We start from the raw sequence: 16,761 nt of genomic DNA on the forward strand, positions 1-16,761 counted from the left end.
CTCTCCACAAACCGCATTATCTTTGCGCACCATGTTAGGTTTGATGAAGAGTCCTTTCCTTTCTCTGTTTCTATTCTAGGAACACCACCCTTCACACCCATTATCTCCTCTCCGTGGGCCTCTACCCCTATTCAAGTCCCCTCTACTACTATGCCCACGCCATTACCAGCGGTGCAAACACAGGCACCATTATCCCCAATGGGGGGTACCATCTCTACGCTCGTTTCCCCTTTGGCTGCACCTACACCAGCTGTACCTAGCCCTCCACCCATGTCCCCTCTAGATGGATCTTCCCTAGACTCCACACCTCTTAAAACCCGTCCCTTACATGAACTCTACCCTCCCCAAACCTTCCCCTAATCGGCTGCTACCCAACCGTCCCAACTACCCATGCACCATCCCATGCAACTACGGTCCAGGCCACATGCTCTCAATGCAGTTACTGTTCCTACTAAACCGACTTGTTTTTCGCAGGCAAATAAAATTCAGGAATGGCGGGTTGCAATGATGGAGGAATTTATTGCTCTTCTTCGGAACGGGACGTGGTCCCTTGTTTCACGGACACCCCATATGAATGTTATTGGCTGCAAATGGGTGTACCGTCTCAAAAGGAAAGCGGATGGGTCTCTTGAGCGCTATAAAGTGCGGTTAGTAGCAAAGGGGTTTCACCAACAACACGTGCTTGATTATGGTGAAACTTTTAGTCCTTTAAGCCCACTACAATTCATCTGATTCTCTCCATAGCTGTGTCCCAGGGGTGGTCCATTAGACAACTTGATGTTAGCAATGCTTTTTTGCATGGTGTATTGACTGAGGAAGTTTATATGACTCAGCCATAAGGATTTGTTGATGCATCTCATCCCCAGTCTGTTTGCAAGTTGCATAAGTAGCGTTATGGATTGAAACAGACGCCCCGTGCCTAGTTCGCCCGCTTGTCTACCTTTCTCTGTACTCTTGGCTTTCTTGGGCTGGGCTGGCTTGGTCAGGTCCCATTCTTCTTTCTTTAAATAATTCTCAATCAGTCCTAATCTTCTTTTCTAAAAATAATTGGGAGCCAGGGCTGCATCAGTAAGAAAGCCCTCTTGAGTGGGACATCATTAAACCATTTCTTAGCATAAAAAGTGCAGTTTGGATATGTTTGGTTATAATCGATATAATCATTGGCATAATGGAATTCTGGAATATATGATAAATTATTCTCACCAAAAAAAAAAGGAATATATTATACACTATTCATGTAAATAAAATATATTAAAATTAAAAAAATTTAAAACCAGAATAAATTGAAAAAAATTTGTGATATTCCATGTTGAAATTAGTCATATAATCGGAGTACAGGGAATGTTCATGTACGTGAGCGTACATGAACAACTCATAGCCGTTCAGATGGAATCTATTTTGTGGGAATGTTCCACTTGAATGGTTGTGAGTCGTTCACGTACGCTCACGTATGTGAATATTCACCCCTCTCATTTAATAGTTCAAATAAAATTATAAGATGATACATATATGAAATTTATATTAAATCCACTGTACTAAAATTTACTACATTACCTAGACATACTTGGGTGGGTAAACAGCAAGTATAAATACCAGTGTAAGGATAACATACCCCTGCCCTCACTAAGCGTCCAGATCAGGTTCTCGTACAAGAATCATTTTCATTCTCGTACACCACAAGCTGCACAGATGGAATCCAAGATAGTGAGTAGATTCCATCGTGTGGCTTACAGTATAGAAGAACCATTCTCGTACGAGATCCTATCCCAACTCCCTCAAGAGCACCTACACTTTATTTTTATTTATTTTTTCTAGTTTCAGTCACATATACAGTAAAAATATGCCAAGTCCAACAAGAAATGGGATCTCCCAACGCCATGCCCTTGTTGACGCAGTCCGGTATGAATAACTGAAAGAAGTCACGAGTCTACGGCTCTTAGAAGGTCTTTGTAGCCGTCAAAATTGTCTCTTCTGACTTTCTCCTACTTGAACATCCAACATGGAGGCATGGAAGACCTTCTCATATTGATGGCACTCGGCAAAACAAGGTGTGCAAAGAAGCCAAATAAAATAATTCAATGGGTGAGCTTAACAGTTTTCTAATATTATTATAAATAGCCTGTCTACTGATGCTCAATCTTCATCGCAACATTACACTTTTAAGAGCAAGTAGGGAAGAGTTTCTCCTCTATTTACTACTTCAGTCTATCACTTTATAACAAGCAATCTCAACCATGGCTAGCAAGGTAGATGAGAGAGCAGGAGCTGAAATCGTTCGCGGAAAAGAAGCCTGTGATCGATTTGCAGAGGAACTGATCAAAGAGTTGGGATTCCCCAGTGGTGTCCTTCCCACTGGAGAACTCGAAGAATGTGGGAGGGTGAGAGCCACTGGTTTCGTATGGTGGAAATGCAAGGCCGCCTACGAGCATTTCAATGTGGCAACCAACACCAAGGCAAGCTATGCTGCCGAGACGACCGCGTATGTGGAGAAAGGGAGGATGAAGAAGATGACGGGCGTGAAAACCAAGCAATTGATGGTGTGGATTACAATAGTAGAGATGTGCATGGATGGAAACAAGATCACCTTCAAGACACCAATGGGGGTCGGCAAGTCCTTCCCTCTAACCTCTTTTATGAACGAAGCAGAGAAGAAGAAGTATCTCCAGCAATAGGGTGCCGCAGCAAACTAAACCCTCCATTGTCACACTTTATAGAGTTAGTCCCTGTAGGGTCCTGATCGATTATTCAGTCTCTGCTATGCAACTTCCTTATTTATTTTTCCTTAATGTTCCTTTATCATTTGCTTTACCTAAATAATCAATGGATCATTTCATACAAAATATGTTTTTGTTCTCACTCTTTAACATTATAACACCAGCAGATGATTGATATTTTCCAAATATTATAGGCCTTAATATTTCATTTCCAAGGCATCAAAAAAATTGTTTCATTCCATATACCTTACCAAACATCTCATCATGTTTGAGAAAACACAAATTGAAGAAGATGGGAATGAACATCGCCAATGTAAAGGGACACAATAAGAATCATCCTCTTACTAATGTTATTACAAATGTAAGGGTGCAACAGAAATATAAACTCTATTATCAATGGGCAAAAGGGAATCCTGGTCTGTGTAAGATTGTTGCAAATGTATGGGGCAATTTAAAAATCCAGCCCATCATTGAGTCCACTTAGCTCAGCCTAAGGCCTAAGGTCAGTCTGAAATATCTCAGCCCAGGCCCATCCCTGCTGCTTTAGCCTAGCCCAGCATAGACCTGATTGATCAAGTTGAGCTGGGCCATGTTGACCCTGATTGATCCTTATTTTACCAAGGCTGGGTTGGTCTTGATTGACCTTGGCTGACCTTTTTTTTATTGGTCATTTGTATCCTTGTGTATTAAAAAAGGTAAAGATTTTAAAAAGTGGACAAGATTTGAAAAAATTATTGAAATACCATCAAGAGATGGGTAAATGACACTTGGGTTACCTAAAGTTTGGTAAAATTCTATCTAGGATACCTAAAGTTTGGAATTGTTCTCATTTGAGGTACCTCACGTTCATAAATATAATGTTTGAGGTATCTCATGTTTGACCAATATTTTGTTAAGGTTCCTAATTCTTTTATAATCACAATTTTTCCCTTGTGTCTTCTTGGGTGATGAACGTGAATGGAAAAAGAGAGCAAGTGAGGGAGGGGAGAGTAAGAGCGGGATAGAGATGGGCAATTAATTGTAGGTTCATTGGGGTGGGGGAGATGGTGGAGGGCAAGGCCGTGGGGGTGGGAAGTAGGGGTGGGAGAGGTAGGGAGATTGGGATGAAGGGGAGAGAAATTGAACATAGTGGGGTGAAGGGGAGGGAGATTGAACAAATGTACCTCCTATGGAGCGGTCCATGAAAATGAAAGGGCCCATGGGGTGTTGGGTGAGGGTGGTTACACGGGGAGTGGTTGGAGTGCTGAGCATGGTGGGACGCATGGTGGGGTGGGATTGCATGGGAGGGGAGAGAGAAAGCCAGAGAGGGAGGAGGTGGTGGTCGTGCGGGGAAGAGGTAGATGGAGGTGAGTTAGGCCGAGGTGGGGGAGAGGGTGTACAGGGTTGCAAGGGAGGGAGGGGAGAGGGTGGAGTTTTGGTTGTTAACACATAAGAGGGGGAATGGGGTTTTGGTTGTTAATACATAAGAAGAGGAGAAGAGCGGTTGTGCTGTAAGATAGGCTGCTTGATTAAAATTGGTAAAGAATGCGACAGAGCAGGAAGCGAGCCTAGCACCAGCCATGCAGCATCAACAACACAGCTATGTACAAGGATGTGTGTTATGTGTCTAATGGGGCCCATTCTAGTGTTTGGACGCTAGATTAGGCCAGCCTAGTATGAGATAGGTTAAAAGACTTGATTTAATGTATTCCGTCAACTCTGGACACCCATGGGGGTCAGCAAGTCTTTCCCTCTAACTTCTTTTATTAACGAAGCAGAGAAGAAGAAGTATCTCCAGGAAAAGGGTGCAGCAAACTAAACCTTCAATGGTCACCTTTTATAGTTGGTCCCATAGTGTCGTCTGATCGATTATTCATTCTCTGCTATGCAAATTCCTTATTTATTTGCCTTAACCCTTTATCATTTCATTTACCTAAATAATTGATGTGCTGTTACTACTTAAAACTTGCGATTGAAGGCCACAGTTATAGAGTCCCATCTTTGTTTCATCAATGGATCATTTCATAAATAATAGGAAAAATTACATATCCCTCCTCTGTACTTTGCCTTAATTACACGTTCCTCCCCTTGGTTTTTCCACCTTACATTTTGACCCCTTATGATTGACAGTGTTAGGATGCTGTTAGTTTATGATTTGAAAAGACAATATTACCCTTGTTCTAAAACACCACAAGTAAAATTACAATGATACCCTTTTCATCATCTTCAACCTTAAAACACCCATTATTTTCCTCCTCCACAGCCAGCAGCACCACCACCACCACTGCCGCCTCCTCCCCCTCCACCGCCAAAGAAGGAAACAAAATCAGTCGTAAAAGACGCCGATCGTTCCGACTTCCGACAGGTTGATGATCTCTAATTTCGAGAATTTGAAATGCAAAATGAATTCCAGTTTTTCCGTGAAATTCTGCTTTAAACTAGAAGGGGGAAAAAAACCGGAAAAAGTCTCATTTAATTCTTAAATTCTTACTACAGGAATGAGCAAAATAATTAGTTGTAATTCATGTTCATAATCTAATTGCATAGGTTTCAGATTCAACTTTTTTGCCTACATTTTAGTTTCTCAGTTGGGACTCAAATCTTTTCATTTTTCTTTTTTCGGTTTTTCCCCCCTGCTTTTTCTCATTTCAGCTTGGAACTCAAGAAACATCCATTAGTGGTTCTCATAATTCAGAGCCTGGTGCTTCCGAAAATGACTCTGTCATGGATTCACTACAAGTTGTCCATGGTCCATTCGTGACCTGAACAGTGTTTGCGCTTTGCAAGTGTCCTCCTCTTGATGAAAAAAAAACCCTAGCTCCCTCAATCTTCTTCTTTTCTCTTTCCTCTCTCATCTTCATTTTTTTCGTTGCAAACTTCCTAAGTTCCAAGGCAACATCGGCTATAGAGTAGTATTCTGCATCTGAAGGAGAAGACATCCATGGGAGGCCCATCTCGCCATTAGAAATTACTCCTCCATCTCTTCGCAATTCTTCAGTTTCAAATAATGACAGAGGAGAGATCAAATATAAGAGCTCCAGAGTCCGTGAGATCTTCACCCTATACTCTAGAGTGGATCTTAATTACCATTAATTTCCTGAATCTGAATCCATTGAAGTGGATTTTGGTGGGTTCCATTTGCAGGAAAGGGGTTGCAAGTGAAGAAGAAGAAAAGAAGGGAGGGTAAAATGGTCTATCACATGGACCAAGGGTTAGTTTTGGATTAAATCAAAAGGGTAAATGGATCATTTCACAAAGACCCAGGGTTAGTTTGGGCAGTATAAAAAAACTAATTATACCACGTTAGCATTTAACAGACAGCTGCTAACGGCAGGGGAGGTTTTAATAATTTTTTAAAAGTTACAGGGGAATTGTATGTAAAGTGGGAAAATCAAGGGGAGGAACGTATAATTATGGCAAAGTACAGGGGAAGGGGATGTAATTTTCCCTAAATAATATGTTTTTGTTCACTCTTTAACATTATAACAACTGCAATACCAGCAGATGATTGAAGTTTTCCATATATTATAGGCCTTAATATTTCATTACCAAGGCATCCAAAAAAAAAAATTCATTCAATTCTCCTTACCAAATATCTCATCATGTTTGAGAAAACACAAAGTAAATGGGACTCAACGTATATTAATAATAACATTGCCAATGTAAAGGGGCACAATATGAATCATCCTCTTAATACTTCTATTACAAATGTAACGATGCATGCGGAATTATAAACTATGTTATCAATGACAAAAAGGGAATCGTGGTCTGTGTAAGATCGTTGCAAATGTATGGGGCAATTTAAGAACCATAATCTCAATAATTTCAGCATAGATGTAGAAGGCAAAGTAGAAAGTCAAATCCAGGTATATTGTCATAGATAGAGGTGAAACAGGGCCAGGTTGGCCAGGTTTTTCTAAACTCCAACCCGTTCTTTAGTCGTCTTAGCTCAGCCCAAGTCCAAACTAGCCCTGAGGTCGGGCTGAAATATCTCAGCCCAGGCCCAAACCTGCTGGTCTCAGCCAAGCCCAACATAGACCTGATTGACCTTGATCAAGTCAGGCTAGGCCAAGTTGGCCCTAATTGATATTGGACAATATAAGGGTCCGGTTGGCCTTGATTGACCTTTAGTGACCTTTTTTTTTTTGGGGTCATTTACATTTTTGACACATTTTGGATTTTTGCATCTTAGGTACCCATCTAAATGTGCAAGGACATCAATGTCCTCATACTTAGAATGGGTTTTTAACTTTTTATGAAGTTTCTTAGGAGATTGTCGAAGTGGAGCTAGTCAAGGCAGTTAGAAGCTTCTTTTTTTTTTTTAATCAATTGGCCTGTATCAATCATTCCTTTATAAGGGTCCGGTTGGCCTTGATTGACCTTTGGTGACCTTTTTTTTTTTTGGGGTCATTTACATTTTTGACACATTTTGGATTTTTGCATCTTAGGTACCCATCTAAATGTGCAAGGACATCAATGTTTTCATACTTAGAATGGGTTTTTAACTTTTTATGAAGTTTCTTGGGAGATTGTCGAAGTGAAGCTAGTCAAGGCAGTCAGAAGCTTCTTTTTTTTTTTTGGATCAATTGGCCTATATCAATCATTCCTTTATAAGGGTCCGGTTGGCCTTGATTGACCTTTGGTGACCTTTTTTTTTTTTGGGGTCATTTACATTTTTGACACATTTTGGATTTTTGCATCTTAGGTACCCATCTAAATGTGCAAGGACATCAATGTCCTCATACTTAGAATGGGTTTTTAACTTTTTATGAAGTTTCTTGGGAGATTGTCGAAGTGGAGCTAGTCAAGGTAGTCAGCAGCTTCTTCTTTTTTCTGATCAATTGGCCTATATCAATCATTCCTTTATTAGCCTCAACCCTAAGCATGAGGGAGCCTCTAAGGCCAGTGACTTTAGGCCTATTTCCCTTAGTAACTTACTTTACAAATTTATTGCTAAGGTCCTGGCTAATAGGTTGAAAACTGTCATTGGTGATCTGGTGAGTTCGAATCAATCAACTTTCATCGTGAGACGATACATCTCAGATAATATTCTGTTAAGTCATGAGATAGCTAAGGGTTTTAGTAGGGCCCATTCCCATCCATCTTCTATGATGAAGATTGATATTCAGAAGGCTTTTTACTCTGTGAGCTTGGACTATGTCATCAGAATTTTAAATAAGAAGCATTTTCCCCCTGCATTTATTTATTGGATTCACATTTGCATCTCCTCGGTTCACATGTCAATTTTGGTTAATGGCACTCATGTGGGGTTCTTTTCCCCTTTGAGAGGCATCAGGCAAGGCTTCCCCCTCTCTCCTTTATTATTTGTCTTGGTTATGAAAGTTCTCACCAGTTGCCTCAATTGGAAGTTAGAGCAAAAACTTCTTGAGCCTCTCCCAAAGTGCAAAAGCCTGAAGCTGACTCACCTTATGTATGCAGATGATGTTTTTATATTTTCCAGAGCTTCAGTTTTCTCATGTCAGGCTATTATGGGAGCACTTAGGCTTTTTTCAAATTTATCTGGGATGGTCATTAATCCCCATAAGTCTTCGATCTTTTTATCTGGAGCTTCTGGTGATGTTAAAGAGCAGTTGAACGATTTAATGGGTTGTGAGATTGGGCAGCTTCCCATATTCTATTTAGGGCTCCCTCTTAATTATCTCCTCCAGACTTTCTCTTCACCATTGTTCTCCCATTTTGGATCGGCTCAAGAAAAGGTTGCAGATTTGGAAAAGTAGACTTCTCTCATTTGCAGGGAGGCTGGAGCTTGTTAAGGCGGTTATGCAAGCTTCCTACATCTATTGGAGAGGTGTTTATGGACAAATTTCTACGGTGGCTGACCTTCTGCTAGCAAGGAAGTTTTCTCTCAAGGTTATTCGGCAACCTAGCAGGCTGATTACCAAAATTTTTTGGCAGCCTCCAGCTCAGGGATGGGTCAAAGTTAACATAGATGGGTGCTCTCCTGGGAATCCAGGGCGATTAGGTATTGGAGGAATTCTAAGGGATCACAATGGGCAATCTAGATGCTGCTTCGCTTGTTACATTGGGGTGGGATCAAACTTCAGGGTGGAAATTGAGGGTCTGCTCTATAGCATACAATAGGCGATTCGACTGCAAGTGGAGTATTTATGGATTGAAAGCGATTCGGTTGCGTTGGTGAGTTGAGTGGCCAATAATTCGCTTCCTTGGGAATTTCAGCAGAGATGGAGGTTTTATAGTGCCTACTTTGATAAGGTGGTGTGGAGGATAACCCATTGTTATAGAGAGATTAATGGGGTTGCAGATATGTTAGCGAAGAGGGGTGCTTTAACAAGGATATCTAGTACCTGGGACGTTGCTCCAGGTTTCATTGGCAATGAGATGATGTGGGATGCTACTTTAAGGCCGAGATATAGGTTCTCTAGATGATTGGGGGTGATCCTTGTATGTATAGTGGTGGAGTTCTTCCCTGTTGATGGCCATGCCGAAGGTGGGGAATGTGCTCCAACATGTTGGTTGAACTCTGTATCTGTATCTTATTTATTTCTTTAATACAATTATCTATTGACCGTTAGCAAAAAGTGTTTATGGGCTTCCTGGATCTATTTCAAAAATATTGAGGCACTTATGAGCGCCTTTTTGTGGAAAGGAAGTGACAACACTACCTTTCTTCACACCATTAGCTATGCCAATTTGTGTCTTCCTAAAGTTGAAGATGGTCTTGACCTTAGAAGGGTGAAAGAAGTTAATAAGGCTGGTCTTATAAAGCTTCTATGGAGGATTGTCGAGAGGAAAGAGAGTCTCTGGATTGAGTGGATTTACTCCAAATATCTTAAGTCTGGCTCCATTTAGACTGTGGATTGTGCTTCTAATGCATCATGGACCTAGAGGAAACTTTTGAGTTTGACACCTTATTCAAGATGTAGTGAAGTCCCTTATAGATGACAGAGCATCAACTAAGCTGTGGTTAGATAATTGGCATCCGTGTGGGGTTCTTCTTTCAGCCTTTGGGGACAAGATGGCTTTGGTTTTCTTCTATTATCTCTAATGGAGATTGGAATCCAAGTCCACCCACATCTTCTGACCTAGCCTTTGTTTGGAGCTAGTTGAGATACATTCACAGGCGCCCCCTAGCAGTGGAGACTTAGTACATTAATGAACCCATTCCTCAAATAGGTTTTTTACCTCTTCAAAGGCATGGGATTTGATTCGATCTAAAGGTATTGTGGTTCTTTGGTGGAAAGTGGTGTGGCTCAAGGATTATATCCCCCGTCATATCTTAATTACCTGGAGGGCCTTGACAAGCTCTTTACCTACTCAAGATTTCCCCTTCCATAGAAATATTAGAATCCCCAACTGTTGTTTCTGTTGGAATGCCACTGAGGATATTGACCACATTTTCTTCAATTGTGCCTTTTCTAGACATGTGTGGCGAGAGGTGATCCAAAAATGCTGCCTTTCCCATAGTCCCTTTACCTTCATTTGAAATAGAATGGAGATGGACTGTCCAAGAGTTCAAAGGCAAGGCCATTTGCAATCTTGCAGTTAAAATGGTTTTCTGTGCCATAATATATCATCTTTGGTGGGAAAGAAACAAGAAAAGGTGGACGTCCTCCTCCCACTCTTACAACCAAATCTTGAGTGCTATAGAGTTTAAAATCAGCACTAAGATTAATCATCTTCATGCTTCAGATGTTGATTGCCTCAAGAACAGACATATAGTTTCATCTTGGGGTCTATAGATTAGGCTTTTGTAGCCTCTTGTAAAGGGTTTTCCCCTCTTTGCTTGTTTTGTTTCTGTTCTTTAATAAATTTTTATTCATCCAAAAAAATATATATGTACATTACTTATCCGAAAAATACCCTAAATGATCTGGGATATTACTATTAAAATAAAAAAAGTTTAAAACCAGAATAAATTGAAAAGAATTAGTGATATAGCATGTCGAGATTAGTCATTTAATCCTTCAAATAAAATTATAACAAGATGACACATATATGAAATTTAAATGAAATTAACTGTATTAAAACTTACTACATTACCTCGACATACTTGGGTGGGTAAATAGTATAAATACTCGTGCAAGAACCATTCTCGAATGCTGCAAGTTGCACAGATGGAATCCAAGAGAATGAGTGGATTCCATCTGTACGATTCCAAGTTCCTACTCCCTCTGGAAATGGTAACTCCACTCGGTTGTGGCTGGACCCATGGATTGGTCATGAAATTCTCGAGAGTAGACTTGGTAGTGGTATTATTCCTGCATTAGGAAGGAACAGACTTGCTACAGTAAACTCTATCTTAGAGGAAGGACAATGGAATCTTGAATTACCTCCGGACCCCTTCCTTCATGATATCATAAATGAGATAGAAAATGTCTTACTCTATGATTCCATGAAGGAAGACAAAGTGATATGGTCAGCTACAGCTTCAGGTAAATTCACCATGAGTTCGGCTTGGGAATATGTAAGAACTCATCACTGCCAAGTGAGATGGAACAACATTATTTGGTTTAAGCACCATGTGCCTAGATTTTCCTTTTTATCTTGGGTGGTTGTGCATAACGCGTTGACAACTAAAGATAAGCTGGTTTGATGGGGAGCAGTGGTGGATAGCGTTTGTGTATTATGCAAGATGGGGAATGAAGACCAAGACCACCTTTTCTTTCAATGCCAGTTTTCAAAGATGGTTTGGGAATCAGTTCTTGCTAAATCTCGCATCAAACGTAGGAGCTCGCCTCAGTCATGGGATGAAGAAGTTGAATGGATGATTGAGCACGTACAAGGGAATCACCTATATCTGCAACTCCTTAAGCTTAGTTTCACAGCTACCATTTATCATTTGTGGAAGGAGAGAAATGGCAGGATTTTTCAAAATATAGAACATACCCCAAATTATGTTCTCAACTCTATTGTTAGAGATGTTTATTACAAATTCTTAGATTTAAAGGACAAAGAAGAAGATTGTCCTTGGGCGAGGGAGATACTTAATGCTTGGAACATCTCTATTCAGTTCTCAAATTTTGAACTAACATGGGTGAGATGGCAGCCACCTCCTCAAAGATGGATTTCTCTAAATTCAGATGGGTCCAAGCGACCCAATGGTGCTGGATACGGGGTTGTAGCTAGGGATTGTAACAGTCAACCTATATTTTTATTGGCTGGAGGGGCCCCTATCTGTAAATCTATGCTCCGGGTTGAACTAGAAGAGATCAGAAGAGGGATGGAAATTGCAGTTTCTTATGGATTCCCTAGGATTTTGATCTATTCGGATTCATTTAACTCAATCCAATACATTCTGAAGCTCAAGAATGCTCCTTGGGAAGCTTTTTGGCATCTCCATCGATTCACAATCTTTCTTGAGAGAAACTAATAGGCCTGCTGACCACTTGTCTATGTTGAACACACAGTGCAGATGGCGTGACTGTGTGTTGGTTGTCATTGTTGTCAACACGGTGCATGTGTGTTGTTGTGGTCAACACAATGCATCTTGGTGCGATTATAACGCTCGAGCCGATCAAGCATCATTCTAGTTGAGTAGACATGCTTATGGCGGTGCGAATGCTGGATTGTGTCCTCACCATCCCGATAGTTCTTACGGTGTTCACTACGGCGGTGATATCATTACAGGGTATGACGGTGTATACAGAGGTCCCATAGTGTTTGGGAGTCATCCAGGGGCATTTTGGTCATTTGGCGATGTCGTGGCATGTTGGCAATGATACTGCAGCGTCCGGGGATTATGTGGCAGCATGAGATTGTTCATTGCAGTGTTTGGATGCCTTATACAGCCTTGGGTGAAGGCTAGGTGCATTAAGAATGTTGATTTTATGGGTTTCCGCACTAGCAGCGTGTTCGTCGGTCTTTTGGAGGATATATTGATAGAACTGGGTGGAGTATTCTACATGAATATTTTAGTTCGTCGAGTCCTCTTTCCATCGGTTCAAACGGTTCTCCAATCCGACGTCAAATGAGGGAGTTATGATTTTTTCGTTTGGATGCGCAAATTAGAAGCAAATCTGGAAAGTTGGATTTCAAATTTTGCTCTCGGCCAACAGCTTAAGATCACTTTTTGGTCTCAGGGGTTTAAATGTAAATACATTTAATTAATGTCTATGATGACATAAATAAATGAGGTTAGAGGGGCTCTTTTTGAAATTATCAAAGTTGAAGAGATTTTCAAAAAAAAGGAAATCATTACTCTCCCACGTGAAGGTTGTGAATGGATGAGTTAAAAAGCTTTTCAAAAAGTCTTTGATTCCATTTAAAAGCTTTTGATTGGTTCTTCAAAAAGTACTTTGGAAATTATGCCAATCTCTCTCTACCTTAAGAGAAGTACTTTAATCAATGCTTGATTGAAGATTCCTTTTATGTAAATTCCATTGGTCCATCTAAAAAGGGTTATTTAGTCTTTTACTTGATCTTTTGTAGAAAGAAGAGAGAAATGGTTCTTCTTCTTCTCCAAGTGAAAAAGAAGCTACAAAATCGTGGAGAGAATTATAGAAGAAGAAGGGAGAAGAAAAAGGAGAGGAAAAGAGAAGGAAGGAAGAAAAAAAAAGGGGTTGCAGCCCTAAGCCCTAAGAGGTGTTGTATGCATCTATGATTTGAGTCTCCCTCTCTATCTCATGTCTCCAGCCCTCCCTTGATGCCATTGATATTCTGAAATCATAGAACCAGAACTTCTTTAGGTGGTTGTAGCCAAGACGGAAGAGGGAAAAGAGAAAAGGACGAAGAAAGAAGAAGGAGAAAGGAAGAAGAAGGAAGGAAGGAAGAAAGAAAGAAACAGAAAAGGAAAGGAAAAGAAGAGAAGAAAAGAAAGGGAAGGAAATAGAAGAAAAAGAAAGAAAAGGAAGAAGACAGTGGTTTCCCACACTGCCAGGAACCATTCCAGGACTCCAGTGACAGAGCACACTTGAAGATTCCAGTTCTCCATCAAATTGGGAGTAATTGAAGATTCTAGTGAGCCACCAGAGTTGCCAGACTCCATCACCGGATATCAGTGATCAAAGACAATGCATGGTTGTGAGATTTTCTACATTTTATTACTGTTATGTTTGATGTCTTGTATTTCCATTGCATATGCTAGCTAGGTTATCGCCATAGACCTATGCTATGTGGATTTCATTGTAGGGCATTTGTATAAGCCCAATTATTTTTGTTGAGTTGTCCGATTGCATCCGGACACGAGTGTTGGTTACTAGTTTTATCTTTGGGAAAACCATTGGGGTAACACCATTGTCTCTATACTTAGAGATAGAAGCGAGTCGGATGTCTGAGTCATAGGTGTGGCGAAAACGTCATCTGTCGTGGGTGCGGCTTCTCGGTTTTATCTTGGAAACATTAGTGATGAGTAGATCTTGAGGTCAAGTGACCATTACTCCGTGCGCGTAGGCAACTTGCCGAAGCACGTATATCTCCGTGTTGTGGATGCTTGCTTGCTTTGGTTAGAAGTGCCTTTCTGCGAGGATGGGTGTACACACTTGGTAGAGCCTTTGAGTCGGCTGACAGGGTGTGTACACGATTTTGTGGTTTGTATTCGAGATCCTCCGGTTGTGATTGAGTCGGTGTGCTTGAGTGAGGATCTCCAACTGGTTGACATAGCGACTCTTGGCGACACTTTGTTTAGTAGCTCTTGGGTGATGTCGGTGATTGTGGTTGTATGTAAGCGTGTCAAGATTGCTAGTTAGAGTGTGGTTGTGTGCTGTTTGCCTTTTAAGAAGACTATGTGGTTGGTTGTGGTGAGTGTTAAAGATCTCAACAGGTGATCTAGGAGGTGAACCTGCTTGAGGGAAAAGATTTTTATAGTCCACTGATTCACCCCCCCTCTTAGTGGCCATCACTGTTCAACAATTTGTATCAGAGTAAGGTCCCTACAGTTAGCTTCAGCAGCTTAGGGTGATCTTGGTAGTGATGGCAGCAGTCGATAGCCTTGGACGTCCCAGATTTTTTGATTCAGGAGCACCTATCTTCTATGGTGTAGATTATGTTTTCCGGAGATGCGGGGATGGACTCATACATTGGAGCTGAAGGAGGCTATGATGTGTATCAGGTAGTCAAGAAAGGTGTGGAAAGTCAAAGAAAGAAAAAAAGGGTTTGATTCCAAAGCCAAAGCTCTTATACTTGATGGATTGGTATGACATTAAAGCTAAGGTTAGTGGATGTACTTCTTCCAAGTCTATGTGGGATAGACTTGAGAGCTTATATGTTGGTGAGCCATATAGAGCGATTTATGCAGTCGGCTAGTGATGAGTCAGCATCGAGGCTGCTAGCGAGATCATCGAGAGAGTGTTCTTCTATTCATTCGAGACAGAGTGGATAAGCCGTATGTATGGTTTCCCGATGAGAGAGAGAGCATGGCGATTGAGTTCACATGAGAGTCGATGATGAGGTAGATGATGCAGGTGTGGAGAGGAGAGGCGACATCTGCTCTCATGTGAGTTGAGACTCGAGAGGGACAGACACCAGGAGTTCTCGAGAGATCTCACCAGATGCCAGAGAGACCATTCAGTCCTTGAGAGCTGAGCTGAGAGAGTCCACAGTTATAGTGGAGGAGCTTGAGGCTCAGGTTATCAGGAGAGATGACATGTACAACAGTCTGCAGGAGGAGACTACAGCTCTGAGATCATTACTGAAGACATCAGTACAGGAGTTACCTATTATAATTGATGTGTAATAACAATTATATCGCCTTTGTGCATGGATCGTCTTTTCTTTCCTCCTCCCACCCCTTGATTCGCCAATATATTCAACAAATTCCAAGAACAATGGGTTCCCCTTACAAGGAAAGCCAGGGAAAGGAAAAATGAAAAAATAGTTTTAGAGCAGATACCAACTCACCCTTACAAGGAGAAGCAGTGTGATCTACAAGCGGAGTGGGTAAACCCTAAGAAGAAACCATGAGCCTAATGCGGAGATTGGAGATTGTCAGTCCAAGAGTCTTGGGTGGCTTGGACCTTGCCCCTAATCTCAAATGCAATCGATACATATTTGGTCCCAATTCCTAAGATTTTCGATTCATCCAAATATAATAGGTGGAAGCCTCAAACACAAACTTACTAATAATACGTACATTTATATTGAATCCCTCCCTAGACTCTCGAAGAAAAGGGACACTGAAAAAATAGGTGTTGAATATCTTCAATTTTGTTTCCAGAAAAAACAAGAAGACGATGGAGAGGTCATTTGTCTATGTTGAAGGAAGGCTTGTGTTGAAATAGACTTTGCTAGTACTCTTCACACAATGAAGTTGTGCCTAGGTATGTGGTTTTTTAACCAAATCAGTGTATCGTCTTTGTCTCATCAATGGATCATTTCATCCATAATGTTGTTCCGTTGTGTGGTTGTTAGTTCACTCTAACCAAAAAAAATTAGTTCACCATAAAATATAACAACTGACTGCAAAACTAGTAAATTATTGATGATTTCCAAAACCATAGGCCTTAAGAACCCAACAAAAAAAAAAAAAAAAAAGGATTCTCTTCATATAAACTCCATATAACCTATAATCCCATTCCTCCTTATAATCCTAATGGGAAGAAGGTCAAAGTGGGAGATGGGTGATTATGTCCTTTGTTGCTCTTTGGGCGGTCTCTCTTTAGCTTGATTAGGTTATAAGTTAGTCCCTTGTTTGCTTGTTTGTTGTGGAGCTTTCTCCTTGTATTTCTCCTTATTCTTTTCCTTTTTTGGGGAAAAGAATCTCTTTGCTTCGTTAATATATTTTTTATCCATCCAAAAAAAAAAAAAAAAAAACTCCATATAACCTTCTAATTGAACTAGAAAACAGTATTCCAGGCCATGAATAATGAGTGGGAGTTGATGATGAACCCAGATCCAATTAAAGTAGCACATCACCATTGGTGAAGAGATTCTCTCTTTCACCTTGGGTGAAGGAAACTTAATAAAAAAAAGTGTTTCATCACCAAACATCTCACAAGGTTTGAGAAAACACAAAAGTTGAAGGGCGATGTTTTAAGAAGCATAGCAAAATGGGAAATATATATTTGCACATTTAAAAGGTACAATAGGAATCTTAACTAAGAATATTATTACAAATGTAAGGGTGAGGAATCGTTTTCACTCCATCACCTTC

General features: G+C 40.7%; 1 protein-coding gene across 1 annotated transcript; it reads left to right on the top strand.

Moving 5' to 3' along the window:
* Nucleotides 1-2,234: 2,234 nt before the first annotated feature.
* Nucleotides 2,235-2,672, top strand: LOC122663166. The gene has a single exon (XM_043858869.1). The coding sequence runs from the start codon at nucleotides 2,235-2,237 to the stop codon at nucleotides 2,670-2,672; it is 438 nt and encodes a 145-aa protein (XP_043714804.1).
* The last annotated feature ends 14,089 nt before the right edge of the window (nucleotides 2,673-16,761 follow it).

Source organism: Telopea speciosissima, chromosome 5 (assembly GCF_018873765.1).
Source record: "Telopea speciosissima isolate NSW1024214 ecotype Mountain lineage chromosome 5, Tspe_v1, whole genome shotgun sequence".
Taxonomy (NCBI): Eukaryota; Viridiplantae; Streptophyta; class Magnoliopsida; order Proteales; family Proteaceae; genus Telopea; species Telopea speciosissima.

Coding starts and splice junctions, on each gene's coding strand:
- LOC122663166 (XM_043858869.1), top strand. CDS start 2,235: ATGGCTAGCAAGGTAGATGAGAGAGCAGGAGCTGAAATCGTTCGCGGA.